Source organism: Abramis brama, assembly GCF_963993115.1.
Source record: "Abramis brama genome assembly, chromosome: 2".
Classification (NCBI taxonomy): Eukaryota; Metazoa; Chordata; class Actinopteri; order Cypriniformes; family Leuciscidae; genus Abramis; species Abramis brama.
Genome location: NC_139964.1, coordinates 31113123 through 31135314, shown reverse-complemented (window position 1 = coordinate 31135314; position 22192 = coordinate 31113123). Strand labels below are relative to the sequence as shown.

The 22192-nt window shown below is 40.0% G+C and overlaps 1 protein-coding gene across 1 annotated transcript in view; it reads left to right on the top strand.

The window, feature by feature from the left end:
- cfap58 (cilia and flagella associated protein 58) overlaps nucleotides 1-22192 on the top strand; it is a gene marked incomplete at its 5' end in the record, with an annotated part of 117061 nt that overhangs the window by 72790 nt on the left and 22079 nt on the right. The window contains 3 exons of the mRNA XM_084106641.1: nucleotides 6875-6986; nucleotides 7087-7191; nucleotides 21618-21737. Coding sequence (XP_083962767.1) covers nucleotides 6875-6986; nucleotides 7087-7191; nucleotides 21618-21737 — 337 coding nt within the window. The remainder of the gene's footprint in view (nucleotides 1-6874; nucleotides 6987-7086; nucleotides 7192-21617; nucleotides 21738-22192) is intronic.

Below are 22192 nucleotides of genomic sequence, written 5' to 3'. Positions count from 1 at the left end.
CACAGTACTACGTTAGTTAATTAAAGGGCCGTTATTTCTAGGTGCTAGTAATGTGCGCCTATAGGCGGGTCCACAACGCACGTACACTTTGTCCCGTAGATAGTCTACTCGCGCGATTTAACCTCGTGAACGAGCAGGTACGTTTCTTCGCTAGAAAAGCATTCAGTTTTTCCGCTTGCAAATTCCGCCATGTAAATAGCGAATCCACCATGGCGCGAACGCAACTGGTTTTTAAAGGGAATAGGACATGAGACTCTGAAAATGACTCATTAAGAGAATAGGGACAACCCTTTTAGACCATGCGCCGGGTGCGCCAACCATGGGCCGGTTTCACAAAGATAGACTTTGACTATGGCTTAGATATAGTAGATAGTCAGACTTCAGATAGACATCTAAATCAGACCGTTGCACAAAGCACTTAAGACTCTGACTATCTTAAGTAGGACTACACTGCAATGCATTCTGGGTAAAATAAGACACTTTTCAAAACAAAAAACATGGCGGATCGAGTAAGCGCATTCAACCGCTCAGTGCAGTTTACCCCAGCGGAAAATATGTGTTTGTTGGAGGAGTATAAATGATGGCGTATGTTTTTATGTTTCCACTGTTCGATCGAGCCCGTGCCTCTCTCTCTCTGAAACACACACGCACACATTCCAGCATTGCAATCTTGACATCGCAGCCTGTTATTATGCTGCGTTCACACCAAACGCAAATAGAGCGTCAAATCCGCGTCTATCGCGTCTAATTCGACGCTTGAACATTTTGAATCCATTCGCGTGTCCAAAGCGACCGTTTGAAGCGAAATAGACTGGCGTTCAGAGCTATGACTCCACTATGACTCTACTACTCCCTGTTGCGTAGTGAGCGGTGCTTGCGTCCACTGTTTAGACTATGAAATTGTTGCTCGCGTTGACTGTAACGGCCCTAACAGTTACAAGGACATTTTACTTGGGAATGTAGTAACAAGAAGAAATGTTTAAATTATGAGCCATTTTCCCTTTTCTTCTGGCTGTTTGTAATGTAGGCTAACTGATTGTTACTGCTGGTTGCCAAGGTAACATAGAGTCTTAACCCTAAGTTAGCCTGGGGGTAAGGTGTCTAATTTTTTTGGTCTAAATTAAGTCTTTATTTTTGTGAAACAGTCTAACTTGCATTAGACTAGTCTATGAGCAAATTTTAGACTAGTCTAACACCAGTCTAAAATAGCTTTGTGAAACCGGCCCCATTTTTCCCGTCGTTAAACTAGCAAAATTGGATTCGGGCACAGCCTAAGTGGCACAGCCATTTACACATAGCCGGGTATTTAGAGAAACAAATATTTCCCCCTCTCTGTTTTCAATAATAACATTGTTGAAATGTTATTTCATAAATACGCCGTCGAGCGCCATCATAACTATGCCAACTATGTAGGGAGAAGGATAAAGCCATGCAAGCCAATCAGAATCCTCAGAATCGACAACAACGAATAACACGAGCGACTTCATATGGCGCTCACATGGCGTTAAGCATTTTCTGGCGCATAATGTGACGTTTGAGAACCTAAAACCCCAATTCTCCCAGTTGACACGGCAACACATAACCAGCGTTATCAGAAATCTCCACTTTGGTCAGAGTTTTTAGAAATAATCGTTTTCTGTGATAAAAACGGGGTTTTCGTGTAAATGAGAGGCCAAACCGCAGGGAAATATCTGCGTCTTCCCTTAGACCATGGCCTTAGACCATGCACTTAGATCGTTAAAATAGGGCCCTGCTACTTGTGATTAAGTGGGAGGATGCTAATGTTAATGGTTCTGATGATAGTTGGGCATGTACACAGTAACAAGTCCAGTTCTTGACATCATTGCCTTTTATTTTATGCCTTTTTTCTCCTATTGCATGCAAAAATGTGTGTGGTGAAACTGGAAAGAACTCGTTCTGCAACACAGGGAAATGTGTATGTGTGTGGGCGAGAGTCCTGAACTCTATAAGCGTGTTGATTAAAGTTTAAGTCCCTGATATCAACCCTGTCTTCCTGAATAAATCAATCTATATACCCCAACCCACTCTTTATTCCTGCCTTCCGTATCTTCATGCAGATCTCAGTCGAAACAACAGCAAAGATGCCTAGAAAGAGGAATACAAACTAAAACACAAAGAGAACCATATTGAAATAAAGCATGTTTTTTTTCCCCATTCTAAATCAGTTATTTGTTTGTCACAGTGGAATTAATTTGTTGACGGCGAAAGATGGATGGCTTGCTTTCTTTTAGTGGACAGTGATGTATTTATGCAAAATACAATTGAGAAGAGAGAATGGTGAGAGCAGAAAAACAAAAGCTTTGCCAAAAACAGAATTAAAATGCATATATTAAGGCCAAAGCCAGCAAAAGGCTGCTTTTATTTCCCCCAATCTGGACAGGAAATTCTTTGAAAGCTCTATTGTTCTTTGTAAGGTGCAGTAAAATGACCATTGACTAAGATTAATATGAGCACTGATGTCAGTAATTACTGTCTGCTCTTGTGTTACATTTTATGTTACAGTATTCTCTGTCTTATATGTAGTATATCCTTTGAGCGTAGAAAAGCAGCCATGTATTTGAATGCACACAAAGCTAAGAAGCTTTTGTTTGGAACAGATCAAACTGAGTGCCACTTAAAGTATTTTATTAAAGCTCTAGGAAAAGATGCTGGCTTCCAGAAGTGCTGGATTTCCCAGATATAAACTTTTGTCAAGCACTAGAGTAATCGAAGTGCAACATGAAGAAAGTCTCCGTGTTTCAGGGTCGGATTAGACCTGTCTTGAGCAGAGTGATCGGTTATCTCTGAAAGAATTCTTCTGCTCACCTGATAAATGTTTGGAAGTAGTGCTGGCAAGCTTACCATTTGCATTCCAATAAAAGATTTCTGTTTTGAAGAACAGACCTCATTAAAAGCTATTTTCTTGATTAAGTTGGTTTTAATAACGCAGGAATGTTAGAATTTAATTTATGAACATTCAAACACAGTATGTACACATTTTGTTTGCGCATTCTAGGCATGGTCCATCTGTGCATTAGTGGGAATTTCCAGTAACTCTTTCTGAACAATACATCAATACACCAGTAGTTGGCGACATGACCTTCTTTATGAATTAATCACTGAATAATTTATTCAAATGATTTGTTAAAGAAAATGAATCACTGAATTATTCTGTCAGTTTTGTTTAATAAAGCTGATTCATTCAGGAATGACACAATTGACCCTTGTTATGAGCGAGTCATTGATTCTTTTAACTTATTCAAAACCTTGATTTATTCATGAACAGAACACCACTGACTGTGTGGCTACATCTGAAATCGCATACTTCCCCACTGAATAGTTCTCATAAAAGAGTAGGCAAAAATTAGCTGGATGACCTACTTCCTATTGTTTGGAAATATTTTCACTGGCGGAACAAAAACAGGCAATGGTAACTGGAAATATTGAATGTAAAATACATTGTAAGTTACTTGACATTAACATCTTGTTTATTGAACTGTTAGAAAAGCGGTGTGTGTGTGTGTGTGTGTGTGTGTGTTTTGTCTGTGTTACATCGTTGTCTGACAATGACGCAACAGTTGTACAAGAGGATTCTGCTTCACATCAAAGTGCCTGACATCTTGTTTATTTGCCTTGCCATCCATTTTAATCAGTGAAGACACTTAGACTCAGTTTAGGGCCTAAATATGAACACATGATATGTAATAGAGAGCTTCCACTCTACATTCACGCACGACGTGGGCAAGTCGACTCGCAATTGAATTTGACGTTAGGATGTTGTTAAGTATAAAAAATAGCCTACACATATTAGGCAAAATAATTTACACTAAACAGTTTTTAATTATAATTTACATGTTTAATGAAAAGCATTTATAGTAAGCATTTCTATTAACTATTCATCATCCACCCTCTCAAACTTATATTTTCACTGAGCTTGTTTGTTCATGCGCAGCTAAATTAAGTTCTTATACCATCTAAAACAGGCTTTGCGTGAGGAGCACATCAGCCACCTTAAAATACTGTCTCCTTAGGTAGCTCTGTAGGTTTTGGAACAGAGTCAATATGTTGGTTATAAAGATGACAGGCATGCAAACAGCTAATGGCAATTTTTCTCCCTCAAACATTGCTAACACTAACAACGTTGCTTTTGTCTGAATCATCAATTACTAAAAAGACCTGGTAGGTCTTTTGAAATCAATCCATGCATTTAGAAGCAATCTTACCGTGTTCTTAGCTCAGCAGCGGTTTCAAAAAACCTCTCCAATTTACTTGCATTGCCAGATGAAATGACACTACACTGAAGATTTTAGTAATAGCGTATTTTTCCCCTCAAAGGAAATGACTTACTGATGCTAATCGCTAACACCATCATAAACTCAACCTGCATTGCACTCAGGTAAATGAGCTGTGCGTTATCATCATCCATCTCTCTCCGTTGCTTCAGAGAAAAAAGTTCTAGGACATACTGTTTAAACAGAGTATCGTATCATTTCGGTTTAGCACTCGGTTGGTTACAGATCTGTCATCTCTAGGATACAAGGGCTAAACCCCCCTTAAAGAAACTTTAAGTTTTTTTTTTTATGGTTTCAGGATATCTTACTGAAAGTTACTATATAGCATCAAAAAGAAAAAGAAAATTATTTGGTGTTTGTTTCAATTTGACATGAAACAAAGGTTGCAATAGTTTTTTTTAGCCACTTGTGACTATCTGAGTAAAACGGCTTCTCAAACAATATGTAGGGCGGGACCTGATTTGGTCCATTGGGAATTGTTTGAATGGTTGTGGTTTGCTACTGTTGCAAACTTGTTTAAAGATTACAGGGGGACATTAACACACCCTTAACAAAATATTAGATAAAATGACCTCACAATCTGTCATATCTTTCTTATTTTATCCCTCTTTCATCCCCTTTCTGCCTTTTTTTCTGCCAGGAAAATGTTTTGTGTGTGTGCATGTGTGTCCTTAGAGATGATTTTGTCATTATTTATTTTCAAGAGGCTTTTCTATTGTGGCTGAAATAGTGTAATTTGCTTTTCCCAGACTCTGGCAAGCCACTAGTGCTAATAGGTTTGCTGATGGAGCTTTCAAGTTGTTTGTTTGCAGAGTTGAATCACTGTAACACCCAGTGAACATGCAGGCAGTGCCTGGACTTGCATTACAGTTTTTCTGTCGTTTTGGTGCATTTCTTGAACCCTTTATATACATGTGTATGCATGCTTGTGTGATTATGATATTGTATGTATCTGTAATAAGTGTATTTACTATATACTGTAAAATGCAAGTGTAATATGAAACATTACAGTAAGTATACAGTATTACATACAAAGCTTCAGCACTGCCACTCTGAGCTTGATTGCTGATGTCTGAGGTAAAACACGCCCCCCTCATTAGCATACGGACAAAGACATGTAGAAATAAATAAATGTGAAAATAAATAAATGTAGACATAAAAACATATATACATAAATAAATGTGGAAATAAATAAAAGTGGAAAATAAATAAATGTATAAATAAAAAAATAAATAAATGTGTGAAAAAATACAATTATACATAAATAAGGAAATAAAAGTATAAATACTCATTTATTTGTACTTTTTTACATTTCTTTGTATATTTATTTATATATTTATTTATGTATTTTTGCTTTTTTACATTTCTTCGTATATTTATTTATGTATTTATTTATTTATAATAAAGTCAGCTTTGGCATTCCATACTGCACAAGTTACTACTGTAGATGATGTGGAGATTGAACAAGTTGTTTTGAGAATTTCAGTTGTGATCTGAGAAATGAACCAAAGTGACTGAGAAAACTAACTGTAGGGTGGCGTAAATACGTGGTACAATGTTGTGATAAATAACAGGTGGGTGAAATGCAACAAAACAGAGCAGAATGCAGAGATCTTTTCACTAGTTGTCCATGATTACTTTAGCATCAGACACTGTAATATACAAAAATCACAGTAAACACTCAATATACTTGAACCGCAGCCCCAAGTTTTCCTGATTGGTCCATTTATAGCAGCACTAGCTAAGGTGAGGTTCATTATTTATTTTCTTCATGATCAGACTTACAGTTTACTGGCGGACAATAAAAAAGCATCTCTCAAAAGCAACCTCTCAAAACATCAGCAACTGTGTTGCAAAGCACTGGCAATCACCCACAACATGGCATTGTGGTGGTGAACACTGCTCAAATTTTCTTCGAAACACTAGCTTTGAAACCAAAATTGATAATTCTTATGTTTTTTACCTGTCACACATGAGATCAGTAATAGGAAATGACAACAATTCAATAAATTCCAGATGGACACCCTACATCTTTTCTTGTTCAAGAAGCCGTTTCACTCTGATTTTTTCACAATAGGGAAAAAAGTCACAACTTCCATTTCATGCCAGCTTTAACCGGATAAACAGCGACACTACGCAGCAAATGTGTACATAGACCAACCATAAAGCAGCTCAGAATGATAGAATGCATCCTGCATGTACGTCTATAGAAAAGCATGCATGTCTACAAATGTCTTTTCAAACAAGCTTGGTGCAGAGATGAAAAGGTCAGCTAGGATTATGTTGTGAGCCATAACCTGTCGATATGAGATCCAAGAGATTTGTTTCTCCCACTCACTCCCATTCACCCTCTTGTTTGCATTTCCCTGTTTGTGCCTGCTGTGATGCATAAGTAAATAAGTGAATTGCAGGCCTTTATATCCTCTCGTTCAAATTCATTTTTCAAAGTGCTGTAACGTCCTGCCAGAATGCAGGGGACTTTAAATGACTGACTATAAATTAGTAGGTTATTGTTGCTTTTATTATGGCCTGAAAACCAGAGCCAGAGTTACTTTACCGGTGTGCTTTTGTTCTGATGGCAGACAGGAAGTGTTTCATATGCAGAGGGAGTTGCAGAAAGAGAGGACAAGATGTCGTGCTCTGGAAGATGAGCTCAAAAATCCCATAAATATACACCACTGGAGGAAAATGGAGGTATGAACTTATATTGGCATGTTGCCGAAACAGTCGTATTAGCAGTAAAGTCTTCCAAAACAGTTAGATTTTTGCTTTTAAAATCTCTCTTTCTGTTTAGGCAACTGAGCCAAGCACCTTCGAATTGATTCAGAAGATTCATTGTCTGCAGCGGAGGCTGATAGCTAAGACTCAGGAGGTTGTGGAGAAAGAGCTTCTGCTACAGGTAAAAAGATTCTCATTTGGTACTAGTCATAGAACAATCCTAGTGCCCCTTCTGCCTCGCCTGTCATTGGTCAGACAAACAGATTGTCCCATCCCCGAATCACACCATTAGTTGAAATGTTAGATTCATTCCTTTCTTTAAAAATGATTACTTTCCTTCATCAAAAATACATTAGATGAATCATTAGTGACAATAAAGACTTTTACATTGTTACAATAATATTTTAAATGAACACTGTGCATCAAAGATTTTTTCTTGAGCATCAAGTCAGCATTTGCTACAACTATGTATATTAAATACATATTAGTGTATTAGTGTGTGTATATATATACTGTATACACACACACATATATTTATATGTATATTTATATATACACAGACACACACACGCGCACACACAAACATATATATATATAATATATAAATATAACAATATACACACATATTAAGTAAACTAAAACTTATGTTACAGTAGATGAGATTAATCACGATTAATTGATTTGACAGAACTGACACTGTAACATAAGTTTTAGTTTACATAATATGTGTCTTTATTGTGATCAAGATGAAATAAAAAAGAAAGAATTTCTTGATAAATCGATCTTGAGTTATTATCAAGTTATCAAGACGCCGGCATTTTTCTTAACTTAATACATTACGTTTCCACTATAATAATAACTTTTTGTTAGTTCTGTGCCTGTAGGATATTTGCAGAAAGCTCCACATAATCAGAATGTCCACCATTAGTTTTACACATCCTCTGCGCCTGGCTTGTTCCATTATTACATATTTGGACTAATTTGATAATGCTTTCAGTGCCTAATAACAGTAAAGCACTCTCTACTTTTATCATATTAAAATCCATTCCACAGAATTCTTTAGATTTTCCCCACAACTATGAAAAAAGTCTGCATATTCTGCCTGGACTGATAATAAGTCATTTTGACTAAAGAGTATATTTTTAATATATACTGTGAACTGAGAGAAAGACACATTTTTTAATGTATGGGATTGTCTTCGTTGACCTTTCTGCCATTTAATTTAATAATACACAACAAGCAGAGTCTCTTATTTATATGTTTAGCCTTGCTTTACTTACATTACAGTCTAGAACTTCCCATGAAGCAGAGTCATTTCCCTGTGTTTGTCCTTGTGTGTGGTGTGTGTAGTATTCAGAGAGCCCTCCATTATCTGAAATGAAGTGATCCGTGCTGTTCATTGCTCAGACTGGAAAAAAATGTGATTGCTCAATGTAGCAGGTGCTCGAGCAGAGCTTCTTGAGGGAGCAACATTTGTTTACATAAATGGACTTGAAATCTCTGATTAGGTTATGAATGGAGAGATGGAGAGAGTGACTAGGGTAACTTTGTATGCTTTCTTTCTTTTGTGTTTGGGATTTTTAATTGATTCGGTTTGTGTGAGGACTATAATGGTGGTGCCAAAGCAACTAAGCAAACGCGTTACAGAACTGAGAGAGGGAATGAATAAGACAGAAAGTTCTCAGTTTGTCTGAAAGAGACAGACAAAATGTTCCAGGAGTAGCTGTCTACTTTACTTTCGCCATTACGAGACGTGTAGGCATGGACTGTGATGTTCAGTTTGATGGTGTTAAGAGGTTTTTTTTCCCACTTCGGATCTTGAGTTCAGATGCAGTGGAAATGATAAAATGGGCTTTCAAAATGCCGTTAACATCAGACAGACATCCAGTTTAAAAAGGCTCCTTTCACTGTCTGAATCAAATGAAGCTTAACACACTGGCTCGTGATCTAAGGACACGAGCAACCGTTTTTAGGTATCAGATCATATCAAATCATGTGTTCTTTTTCTTCCTAAACTGAATTCAAAACCCACTATACTGTATTTGCACTGTAGCAATGTAGTCACCTACATTAAATTGGATGGACATTTTAGCTCTCTGTACTAGAGCCATGTAGTGCTCCATTTTATACAGTAAAGATATCTACAAAAATAAGAAGAGCATCGGTGATCATTGTTGCCGATTTGTTTTTCAGAGTTTGGTACATTTTTCAGTTAAAGTGCCCGTGAACCGGAAGTTGCAAACGACTTTTTCTTAATATTTTTTTGGTGGAAATCGGGGTATAGTTTTTCAGCATTTTTTAAAATAAATGTTTTTTTGGTACAATTATAGGTGTCATTACTGTCAAATTTGATCACCCTTGCTGCATAAAAGAAATACATTTAAAAAAAAACTTTTGGACAGTAGTGTACATGCAAAGATAAGTCTTTAATATTATATTGGTAACACTTTATAATAAGGTTTGTTACATTAGTTAACATGAACTAATAATGAACTGCACGTATACAGATTTATTATTCTTTGTTAATGTTAATTTCAACATTTACTAATAATTTATTAAAATCTTGTTGACATTAGTTAATGCACTGTGAAATAACATGAACCAACAATGAACAGCTGTATTTTTATTAACTAACATTAACAAAGATGAACAAATACAGTAACAAATGTATTGCTCATGATTAGTTCATGTTATTACATGGCTTGGTTGAATTCCAATGTAGAATGTGGTCTGTTATTTCTTGATAACAGACCGCTGCGAAGTATAACACACCGTTGCCATGAAAAACAGAGCGTTGCTATGGACGCGGAACGGACTATTTTCTTAAGCGGAAGCAATACAATCGTTTTTAAATCAATAAACTCCTTTTTAAATCAATATTTTGTGTCAAATTATTTATTTATTTTGTAGGTAGCCATGTAATAAGCGGGATAATGTATAGCGAGGCGGTTGTTATAGCGAATAACAACCCCTTCAGGCTGATTCGCTATAACAACCGCCTCGCTATACATTATCCCTTACTTAGTTAATACATTAACTAATGTTAACAAATGAAACCTTATTGTAAAGTGTTACCATTATATTAATCTCTGTGTGCTTCTGTATGTTTGGATTCATATTATTGTTTTTTTTTGTTCAATTCTGCTTGATGCCATTATGAACAACTTTTAGGATACATAAGTTAATCAGCATTGCGTATTTCTATGCACGATTTCTCACAACTTCATTTGCTAATGGACTCCAATTGAAACAAACTCTGATTCCAGCTTTTTATGCACACATTGTCTGCGTGGAAGTATAAGTGAACATTGGGGTTCAGTGCTAATTAGGTTAAAGCTGTCTGCCTTACAACACCCCCAGAACTCACTGTGTAATTATGAAGTCGCTCAGGCACATCTCTGTGTATCGGCTTTAGCGCTGTGTGTGAGCTGCATTTGATGCCTTTTAAAACAGCCGTCATGAAAGAAGGGCATTGTTGTATTGTTTTGTAGCTGTTTGCAGTGAAGATTGTGACAGCGTGTACAATATAGCACCGTTTAGGACACAATAGCAAAAAGCCATTGCAGTCAAGACAGTGCTGCACTTCTGTAGACGGAAGACACTTGTGATTTAGAAAGGATGCGAGACAGGCTCCATTTTGAATATAATACCCATTATAGATCTTGAAGTATTCACAATGCACTACTTTACAGCAGACAAAGACCAGGCGATGTTTTTCGCATAGACACAGACTCTAATTGTTGCATTATTTGCATTGAGGCAGCACAGTAATAAAAGAGGCACGGAGCATTTCATGTCGGTTAATATTCGTGTAGGCAAATCTGGACTGGCGATTAGCGGTCAGCTGTTTTATCATGCATAGTGGCTGCAAGATATGGCCCAATGATGACTCACCGTATTACCAGCTGAGGTACGAGAGGAAGGGTTGTGCTACCTTTGCAACAAACAGCGGGTTTATTATGCCCTACAGATAATGTAATATAACACTATATGCATCATATCACAAATGAGTCGTAAGGTCAGCGAAACTTTCGAATCAGGAGCCGCAGAGTTAGATTGAGTTTTCTGAGCAAGTGGGTAAAACAGAAAAGAAAGTGTTATTTTGTATTGCAGAAGATCCAGCAATCAGAGCAAGGTCATGACCTCTAATTTCCAAAGCTCATGCTTGAGCACTTCCTTCAACGCCACTGTCTTTCAAGCACTTCAGTCCAGCTTCGAACTCTCTCGCTGCTTACACAGACTAACCTGTTAAGTACACACTGCTATGAACTACTTTAAGTGTCATGGACATGTCCAGAACTTATGGTATTTAGTGGGGATCCCATAACTCTTTTACGAAAGCTTGTTTCCACCACAGAATAAAAAATAAAAAAGGTATTTGTGACTTTTTATCTCAGAAGAGATATAAAGTCGCAATTGCGAGTTATGAAGTCAGAATTGCGCACTATAAAGTCAGAATTGCGTGACATGCAATTTTGAGAAAAAGTAAGAATTGTGGGTTTGTTTTCTCACAATTGCGAGTTTATATCTCAATTCTGACTTTATAACATGCAATTGTGATTTTATATAGCGCAATTCTGACCTTTCAACACGCAATTGTGACTTTATATCACACAATTCTGACTTTGTATCTTGCAATTCTGAGAAATAAAGATGTGTGATAAAAATAAGTGAGATAAAAAGTTGCAATTATCTTTTAAAATGTTTTATTCTGTGGCATAAACAAGCTTCCATACTCTTTCCCCGCCAGCGTTTTTGAAAAAAGTTGCCAGCCACCGCCAGCATTTGTTTATTATTTTCGCAAAAGTTTTGTGTTCCCTTTCGAAGGGAACTCAACAATACGTCATAACGACGCTATGGGGAACGCCTCAGGCGTGACAGGTGTCTGAAATCAAATATCAACTCACAGCAATCATGTTGACCGGCGACAGCCCGTGAATCATCAGCTTGATTGATTAACGCGCGACCTGGATGTACAAAAGGGAGCCTTGCACACATGACAACATATTTTCGTCTTCAGGGACTGTTTGTCTGTATGGAGAATATCGCTTGAACGCGCAGAGAAGGAGAATTTTCACAAGTGTGCAGACCCATGCCCAAGATATTTGACATCGGGTGAAAACACACAATCTGTGCGTTTTTTGCTTGGGAGAAGAGCACGCACGGGAGGCTTTCGAGAGAGCCTCTTGTGCAAACTGTGAGCGTTTTTATTTATTTATTTGAAGACGCTCCGCTCTCGTCGGACCCTTTTCTTGAGGGAGGAGGGTTCCGCATCGGAGCCCCGTGGTGCACGCGTTCTGTGAAATAATACTGTTTGGGTGCGAGGCATTCACAGTCAGCCCCTGAGGGTGCTGGCAGTGTTCATTGAGAAATATCTCGGCGCGCGTGCATCCGTGCGCTGTCAGATGTTTCAACCTCGCACCTGTTGACTTTCTTCTCGAGGGATGAAAGCCAAATATATTTTAAACGGCTCGAATCTCGCGTTTGCCGAGGCAGTGTGTAGATTACGAGAACGTATAGATAAATATTAAAACAGTATTGTCTGGTGATTATGGCTGCATTTAATTCTATGGAATTAAAATGATGGAATATTATCTGACTTTAAGAAGTTAGATATGTTAATTCAGCCTACCATCCAGACCGTGTTTCACTTATCCAGTGTTTTAAAAAAAAAAGAAAAAAAAAAAGACTGCTTTTAATTCTGAGGAATAAAAAAAGAAAAAAAAAGAACATATGTGGTGTTCAGGTAATAGGCTTCACCAGGCCTTCCTGATTATGAGCTCCCACATACTGTGGTTATCAGGTCATAGGCCTCACTAGGCCTTCCTGAGTATGAGCTCCCACATACTGTGGTCGAGTATGAGCTCCCACTTGCTGTGGTTATCAGGTTATAGGCCTCACCAGGCCTTCCTGAATATGAGCTCCCACATACTGTGGGTATCAGGTCATAGGCCTCACTAGGCCTTCCTGAGTATGAGCTCCCACACAGTGGTTGAGTATGAGCTCCCACATACTGTGGTTGAATATGAGCTCCCACATACTGTGGTCGCCAGGTTATAGGCCTCACCAGGCCTTCCTGGTTATGAGCCTCCACAGGTCAGGTTAAAGGCCTCACCGGCCTTCCTGAATGTAAGCTCCCACATACTGTGGTCATCAGGTTACAGGCCTTATCCGGCCTTCCTGGTTATGAGCTCCCACATACTGTGGTCGCCAGGTTACAGGCCTCATCCGGCCTTCCTGGTTATGAGCTCCCACATACTGGGGTATCAGGTTACAGGCCTTACTAGGCCTTCCTGAATATGAGCTCCCACACACGGTGGTCGCCAGGTTACAGGCCTCGCCAGGCCTTCCTGGTTATGAGCTCCCACATACTGTGGTCGCCAGGTTACAGGCCTCACCGGCCTTCCTGGTGATGGGCTTCTACATGTCAGGTTACAGGCCTCATCCGGCCTTCCTGAATGTGAGCTCCGACATACTGTGGCCGCCAGGTTACAGGCCTCACCCGGCCTTCCTGAGTATGAGCTCCCACACACCGTGGTCGCAGGTCTTCCTAGTTATGAGCTTCCTCATGTCAGGTTTCAGGCCTCATAGGCCTTCCTGAGTATGAGCTCCTACATGCTGTGGTCGCCAGGTTTCAGGCCTCTCCGCCTTCCTGAGTGTTAAGCTCCCACATTCAGTGGTCACCAGGCTTCAGGCCTCCTAGGCCTTCCTGGTTATGAGTTTTCACATGTCAGGTTACAGGCCTCACCAGGCCTTCCTGAATGTGAACTCCCACTCACTGTGGTCGCTAGGGTATAGGCCTCACTGGTTGTGAGCTTCCACATGTCAGGATGCAGGCCTCATCAGGCCTTCCTGAATGTGAGCTCCCACGCATTGACTATCAGGTTACAGGCCTCGTCTGGCCTTCCTGATCATGGGTTCCCACATGCTGTGGTTGCCAGGTTACAGGCCTCACCCGGCCTTCCTGGATATGAGCACCCACATTCTGTGGTCGTCAGGTCACAGGCCTCAGCGGCCTTCCTGAGGATGAGCTCCCACTTACTGTGGTCGTCAGGTTATAGGCCTCACTAGGCCTTCCTGAATATAGAGTGATGAAGTACATGCACCTTTACTTCATCTATTTTTCTTTTTGGTATGTACGCTCCATACCTTCTTAAACCCATACTTATGGTAAGTCACACAACTGAACGTCTTGTGTACTTTCTAAAATCCATATTTTATGGTAAGGGTCATGCGCTGTACGCTTCGGTCCCTTTCTATGTGGCTCAGACCCCGGTCTTTCACCTTGGGTCCCACTTTAGATGCGTCCTGTCGTCAAAGTATGCTACGACAGACGCCTTTCTCTAGCTAACTTCCACATTCTGATGGGCTCTCACACACTGTGGTCACCCGGTTACAGGCCTCACCGGCCTTCCCGAGTATGAGCTCCCACATGCTGTGGTCGCCAGGTTAGAGGCCTCACCAGGCCTTCCTGGATTTGGAATGGCTAAGTACACGCACTTTCATTTCGTGCACTTTCTAAAATCCATATTTATGGTAAGGGTTATGCGCTGTACGCTTCGTTCCCTTTTTTATGTGGTTCAGACTCCGGTTCTTCACCTTGGGTCCCACTCTAGATGCGTCTTGCTGTCGCAATGTATTACGACAGACGCTTCCCTCTTGAGCTATCTCCCACATTCAGGGGTTATCAGGCTACAGGCTTCATTAGGCCTTTCTGAAGGTAGCCCCCACATGGTGTGGTTGTCAGGTTACAGGCCTTACCAGGCCTTCCTGAAAGTAAGCTCCCACAGGTTGTGGTCACCAGGTTTCAGGCCTCACTGGCCTTCCTGAGTATGAGCTCCCACATACTGTGGTCGCCAGGTTACAGGCCTCACCGGCCTTCCTGAGTATGAGCTCCCACATGCTGTGGTCGCCAGGTTAGAGGCCTCACCAGGCCTTCCTGGATTCGGACTGGCTAAGTACACGCACTTTTGTTTCGTGTACTTTCTAAAATCCATATTTATGGTAAGGGTTATGCGCTTCCGCTTCGTTCCCTTTTTTACGTGGCTCAGACTCCGGTTCTTCACCTTGGGTCCCACTCTAGATGCGTCTTCTGTCGCAATGTTTTACGACAGGCACCTCCCTTTCAAGCTATCTCCCACATTTTGTGGTAACAGGCCTCGTTAGGCCTTTCTGAAGGTAGCTCCACATTGTGTGGCTGTCAGGTTACAGGCCTCTCCGGCCTTCCTGAATACGAGCTCCCACTTACTGTGGTCGCCAGGTTTCAGGCCTCACAGGCCTTCCTGAGTATGAGCTCCCACATACTGTGGTCAAAAGGTTAGAGGCCTCACCAGGCCTTCCTGGATTCAGACTGGCATAAGTACACGCACTTTCGTTTCGTGTACTTTCTTAAATCCATATTTATGGTAAGGGTAATGCGCTTCTGCTTCATTCCCTTTTTTACGTGGCTCAGACTCCGGTTCTTCACCTTGGGTCCCACTCTAGATGCGTCTTCTGTCGCAATGTTTTACAACAGGCGCCTCCCTTTCAAGCTATCTCCCACATTTTGTGGTAACAGGCCTCGTTAGGCCTTTCTGAAGGTAGCCCCACATTGTGTGGCTGTCAGGTTACAGGCCTCTCCGGCCTTCCTGAATACGAGCTTCCACTTACTGTGGTCGCCAGGTTTCAGGCCTCACAGGCCTTCCTGAGTATGAGCTCCCACATACTGTGGTCGCCAGGTTACAGGCCTCACCGGCCTTCCTGATATGAGCCCTCATGTACTGGAGCTCCCCACATGAGGGGGTCATCAGGTCTTAGGTCTCAGTAGACCTTCCTGGTTTTGAACCCTCTCTTACTTCCCCAGTGTTCGGAGCGAGCACTGGGTAGACCCGTGGATTGAGTGGACGACTTCCGTCGTTTCCTGAGGTTGAGTCACACTCTCCGGGAGATCCCGTCTCTGTGATCCGGAACTGAATTGTTTCTGCCAGCTTTGCAGGCCTTCGGTTTCTGAATGCCTTATCCAAGGCAACTTCCAGAGGCTCTGTCTCGGACAGACAGGCAATGGCCAGACTGTGTGTCTTAGTATAGATCACCAGGCCAGCCTGGTGGTATTTCAGGAGACATGCTCCCCTGAATAGTGACTGGCTGGGAGTCCCTTGGGTCCCCTAGCCACACTCCCTAGAAGTGACCCCTTCTATTGGAAGTTGTGGTCCTAAGCCTTTGAGCTGGCCCAGATATACCCCCCATTAACTATGTTCTGGCGGTTTCTTGGTTCATTAGCTTGGGCTATGACCGGTAGGGAGTGCTGTCACTGACAGCCCGGTGTGACCTAAGGGTGAGTGGTTCCAGTGTTTTCTGAATTCTGGTTCTGACAGTTGTCACTGCCTTCTGGCATGCACTCCCCTCAGCATGGCGGAGTGGGTATTTCGTTCCCCATAGCGTCGTTATGACGTATTGTTGAGTTCCCTTCGAAAGGGAACGTCTCAGGTTACGAATGTAACCTATGTTCCCTGAGAACAGGGAACGAGACAATACGTCTCCCTGCCATGCTGAGGGGCCTGCCTGCAACAGTCCCTTCAGACGATAGGATGTTGTCATGTGTGCAAGGCTCCCTTTTGTACATCCAGGTCGCACGTTAATCAATCAAGCTGATGATTCACGGGCTGTCGCCGGTCAACATGATTGCTGTGAGTTGATATTTGATTTCAGACACCTGTCACGCCTGAGGCGTTCCCCATAGCGTCGTTATGATGTATTGTCTCGTTCCCTGTTCTCAGGGAACATAGGTTACATTCGTAACCTGAGACGATTTACAGGATAAATGACTGTACATGTGGCCAATTACATTTCACATTGTAATGGATTTCTTTAGTTGTTTTAAATTAAAATGTGGTTAAAAGCACAAGAGCATGATTTGATTGGCTTGTTAGCTTAGTAAAATGGACAAAAATAGTTTTATAAGCTGAAGGTTATGAGGAATATTCAGGGTAAAATACAACTTAGGTTTTATTGATAGTATGTGGCCTTCTCTCGATTGCCATAGAAATAATGTCGACTTTTAAGCCATTTAAGTGTTAGCATCTAGCTAAATGTATTACTTTAAGACTTGCATTTATTGTTTTTCCCCCGTTTGTGCTGTTTTTGACCTTATCAGACCTGTGACCCACCAATTGAGTCACGTCACGAACGCTTGCCTCCACTCTTTTGTGACAGAAGTTTTTCCATGACAGCAACAACAACACAATAAAACCATTGTGATTGTCAAAATCTTCTCTAGCTGTCAAGGGAGGATATCTCTGCCGTAAGACACGACAGGTCAGAAGCCGGTAGACGTGCAATTGTCGTTCGAAATCTTTGGCAGAGAAAACTGTTGCGGGGGTGAAAATTGAGAGTATGTTCCCGTCACTGTCAGTCACAGCATGTCTTCATTTCTGAATGGAGTGACACACAGAACATCTGTTTGCTTTTAAATCGTGCTCGTCGTCCCGAACGCGCTGTAGCTTCAGGTGTTCTCCATGTCACATGGCCCTCTATGATTATTCAGTCTGATATAGTGGAAATGAAGTCAGAATGAAGCTAAGCAACAACTTCTTGTTTGATCCCTTTCCTTTGTTTGCAAGGTGTAAAAATACTTCTTACGTAAGATGGTGACTGTAGACATGCTGTTAAATATTAGATTGGGTGAGAGAGAGATGGAAATGAGTGAAAGAGAAAGAAAGTGAGCGAGAATATCGAGAGATGAGGATTTGAAGGACCCATGATTCGGTCATTGAAAGAGAGCCAGATATTCTTTGTCATTTCCTCTGAATCAGGGAGGATGGAGAAATTCAGATCATAGTATTTATAGACGATGCTTTTCTATTCAGCAGGCAAAAGCACATTTTAATCACTATCATTATCTAGAAGCAGGTGACACTGGCTTTGATTTGCAGTAGATCGTTTGATCTACTGTATACGTTTTTACCTATGTCTAAGAATAGAGGTTCTATGTCTAGAATGTCTATCTTGTTATGATACGGAATATCCGCGAAAGTGTTACTAGTATCTCATTTCACACATATTTTGTTTCTGTGGTGATTCTACATTAAAATGTCGATACAATGTAACATATTTTCTCTGGCTCTTGTTTTAAATGATTTTGCCCCGTTATTATGCTTGTTGTTGTCATCTGTTGTACAAGAAGAATGTGGCGGTTGGTCGGTGTGGTATTAGGCCCGCCCCTCCTCCACTGTGATTGGATGGTTGGGTAAAAAGTGACAGTGATGAGCGCTGCGTTTTACCCAAAGTTGAACATTCTTCAACTCTCGGCGACCGCTAAAAAACGCTGGGCGCTCAGCGCTTCAGCGTGAAAAAAACCTTCAGCGCCTCGTTACGCTCATGGCGTTTAAAAAACGTGGCGCTCCCATTGAAAACAATTGGAAAAATACGCCAGCCGCGTGAAAAAACCCTTTGGTGGACACACGGCCTAAATGGCACACTTCATATGCACGTATGGTTTTGTAGTCTTAAAATGGCTGCCGTGTACACCGTGACCCAAGTGTTTAGGGTGCCATTTGGGACAGGGCCTCAGATGATGGTTTCATCTTTATAGATTCACTCAGACACTCTAGATGAACTTTGTTGCTATATTTCCATATTTTGAATCGAGTTGCAAAAAACTGAATAACGCGAAAGCAATCTGCAAATAAGAACAAAATACTAGTTATTTCCATGCGTGCAATATAGAAATGAGTAGAATAGAAACATATTTTGTAAATGTGTTTTTATCATAGTGTCTTCACTTTGGGTTTGGGTCAAAAGTTTTGGGTCGTGAGATTTTTAAAATGTTTTTGAAAGAAGTCTCTTATGCTCAACAAGGCTTCATTTATTTGTTTAATAAAAAAAGGGAATATTATGAAATATTATTATGCTTTAAAATGACTATTTTCTATTTGAATATCTATCTTCTATCTTCAGTGTCACATAATCCTTCAGAAATTATTCTAATTTAATGTAATATCTAATATCTAATATTTGGTGCTCAAGAAACATTTCTTATTATTATCAATGTTGAAAACAGTTGTGCTGCTTAATATTCATGTGGTGATGCGTAATACTTTTTTTTTTCTTCCAGTATTTTCAAAAGAACAGCATTTATTTGAAGTTTAAATCTTATATGTTACTTTTGATCAATTGAATGCATTCTTGTTGAATAAAATAATTCATTTCTTAAAAACATTACTGACTCCAAACGTTTGAATGTTAGTGTAGAAAATAAAAGATTAATCCACTTTAAGATAGCATGTATGTTTTTATGTGCATTTAGGGAATTTTATTCACATTTTGGCGTTTCTATCCAACATTTATTATTCAATATTAAAAGCAAATTGCATTAAAATATGTGGATGAAATCCAGTTATTTTCTCTCGAGAAGCAGACAGACTAGTAATTGAACATTTATCTTTTATAAAGCTTGAGAAGAGATCTCGACAATGTCACAAACTGTGCTCAGATTTGCCCAGATAGGAAGGTCTGCGATCAACAGTCAGAGAAAAGTAATTCAAAAGAGCTTCACTTGTATTGAACCTGAAACAATCCATTTAAGATCTGAATGCAAGAGGCATTGCGACAAAATAAACTCGGAGCAATAAAACATTTCCTCTGAGAAATAAAGCCCCAAAATGTGTCATTCTTGGTGTTATATGTATGATAAATATAGTAAGACAAGCAGAATAAAAGAGAGAGACTGAAATAGACAGGTATTTTGGTTTCCTAATGCACGTGTAACTGCATTAGCATTATCAAAGCTCAGCCCACGTCTGGCCATGAAAATGTTTTTGGTGCTAAAGTGATGTATTCTTTGATAAAGCTCTATGAGTTCAGATGTTTGCTTGAGACAGAGAGTTGGTGTAAGGTGGAGTCTGAGACTGGGTTTGATCTCGGACTTGTTGTGATCCTATAAAAGTCAGTGTATTAAAGTCCAGACGCCTCTCAGTCATAAATCATTCATTCGCTATCGCACACGCTCACTTCACTATTGATGGAATTGTGAAGAGACGACCACCATGGCTGTGAAGGAACGGAGAAAGGACAGAAAATATCTTGAGAAAAATACTGGAAGCTTCAGAGGAATAATGTGTTGAGCTTTCGGCTTTGCAATAAATCTATAGTGTGTTTGTGTGTGCCTGTGTAACGTGTGAGTAACGTGTTTGAGACAAAGAACAGATTTGTGGTTGTCGAGGCCATGAGTGTGTCTTCATTTTGAATCCCGGACCTTTTGATCATGAGAGATCTTCTTTCAGACGTCCTAAACCCCTGAATTCATGATTTCTCCTGTGGCACATCATTTATATTCCATGGAAAATTCAGAGCCTTTATATTAGTGATCATTTTAGACACCAGACAGGCTGCATTTATTAGCATTATGAGTTCAAACTCGTCAGGACTCCCTCTCTAATTAGCAACATTGATGATCCGTGTGTGTGTGTGTGTGTCATTACTTGGTCAGCACTGCGATGGAGTCTTAGTTATACATCTTTCTTTCCTCCACACACTTGGATAATTAACTAGCTTCCAAAATGAATTAGCTGTCAGTCCCCTGAATCCAGCTGTATCTTTTTTCCTGTGATGTGACACTGAAAAATAACTTCATTGCTTTTGATCGTACGACTAACAATAAACAAAAGATCTCTCAATAATGCTCTGAACTCACTATGAACTAACAAAATATCTTTTTAAGTCTTTTCAAGGGGAAAATGCTTCTGTTCAGTGACAGATTTTTAGCATATCAGAGAACGTTCACATTGTTTTAGAGGATCTATTTCATCATGTAGAGTTAATTACGGTCCTCAAATTCATTCCATTTAATTTGAATATTTGGAATAACAGCGCTATAATTTATCACTGTTTGTATAAAAAAGAAAAAATAACAGTAGTGAAAATGTTAACAAGTTCTATTTGCTTAAATTAATTTAAATTGAATTGATTTTGTCGGTACTTCACATTTAAAGTGCCCCTATTTTGCTATATTAATGGTTCCTAATTTTGTTTTAGAGGTCTCCTACAATAGGTTTACATGCATCCAAGGTCAAAAACGATTTAATTTTCTCATAATATACATTGCAGCATCTTCTCTATTCCCACAGTGTCTAAAGTTGTTCGATCAAGGATTTGGTCTCTCTAAACTCCTTTCTGAGAGCCTACTCTGCTCTGATTGGTCAGTTGGCAGAGTCTATTGTGATTGGTCTATTGCTTACAGTGCGTGTCAGAACAGAAACACACATTACCAAATCTGAATTTCAGCCTACCTCAGCACTTCGGTTTTATCGCATCAAATCGAGCCCGAGTCCTCATCTCAGGACAGCGTCTTCTCGACATGTCGGCAACACAACACAACACGGGTCAAAGTAGATGTTGTTCACGGGCAGCCAGTGAAGACTATAGACTGGCATTATGGATATATGTTACAAACCTATTTTGTATTTATCTATTTATTAAAACTTTGCAGACCTTTAACATTCTCAGACAGCTATATTACACACTACATGAAATGTAATATCCGAAAAAGCATAATAGGGGTTCTTTAAAATGTCTTTGGTTTGATTTACTTAGTGTTAAACTATATGCTGTGTGTGTGTTTTGTGGTTGCAGGAGAAAGAGAAACTTTATGTGGAGCTGAAACACATCCTTGCTCGGCAGCCCGGTCCGGAGGCAGCAGAAAAACTGCAGGTTTATCAGCGAACTCTCCGGGAGAAGACCAAACAACTGAAGGTGCTTTAAAAACATCATCTTTTCTGGTCTCCTCTGTATAATAAAAAAAGAAGTAATTTTACCAAATTAAATAGTTTAATGTAATGCTATTGTTTAAATTAAATATTAAATTAAGTTAATTTTTTAATTAAATTAATTTATTAACAGACCACCCCCCTCCCCCTCCCCCCCCCCCTCCCCCCTTTATCTGTGATATGTCAGCTAGATCCCACTTCCCACTCACTAAAGGGTTTTCTCACATAAATCATTCCTCCTATCATTCCTCTCCCATCATCCTCGTCTCCTCATTCCCCCTCTCACCATCACACAAAATGAATAATTAGTTACTTCACCACTTAATTAAGAGTTCAGGTCCATCTGGAGACAGCGACCACTAATGTCATTTTTAATGAGTCAGTTCGGTTTAAGCTGCCTCGTCCTGTCCTATTAAAAAGGCGAGAAGCAGAGATGAGAGC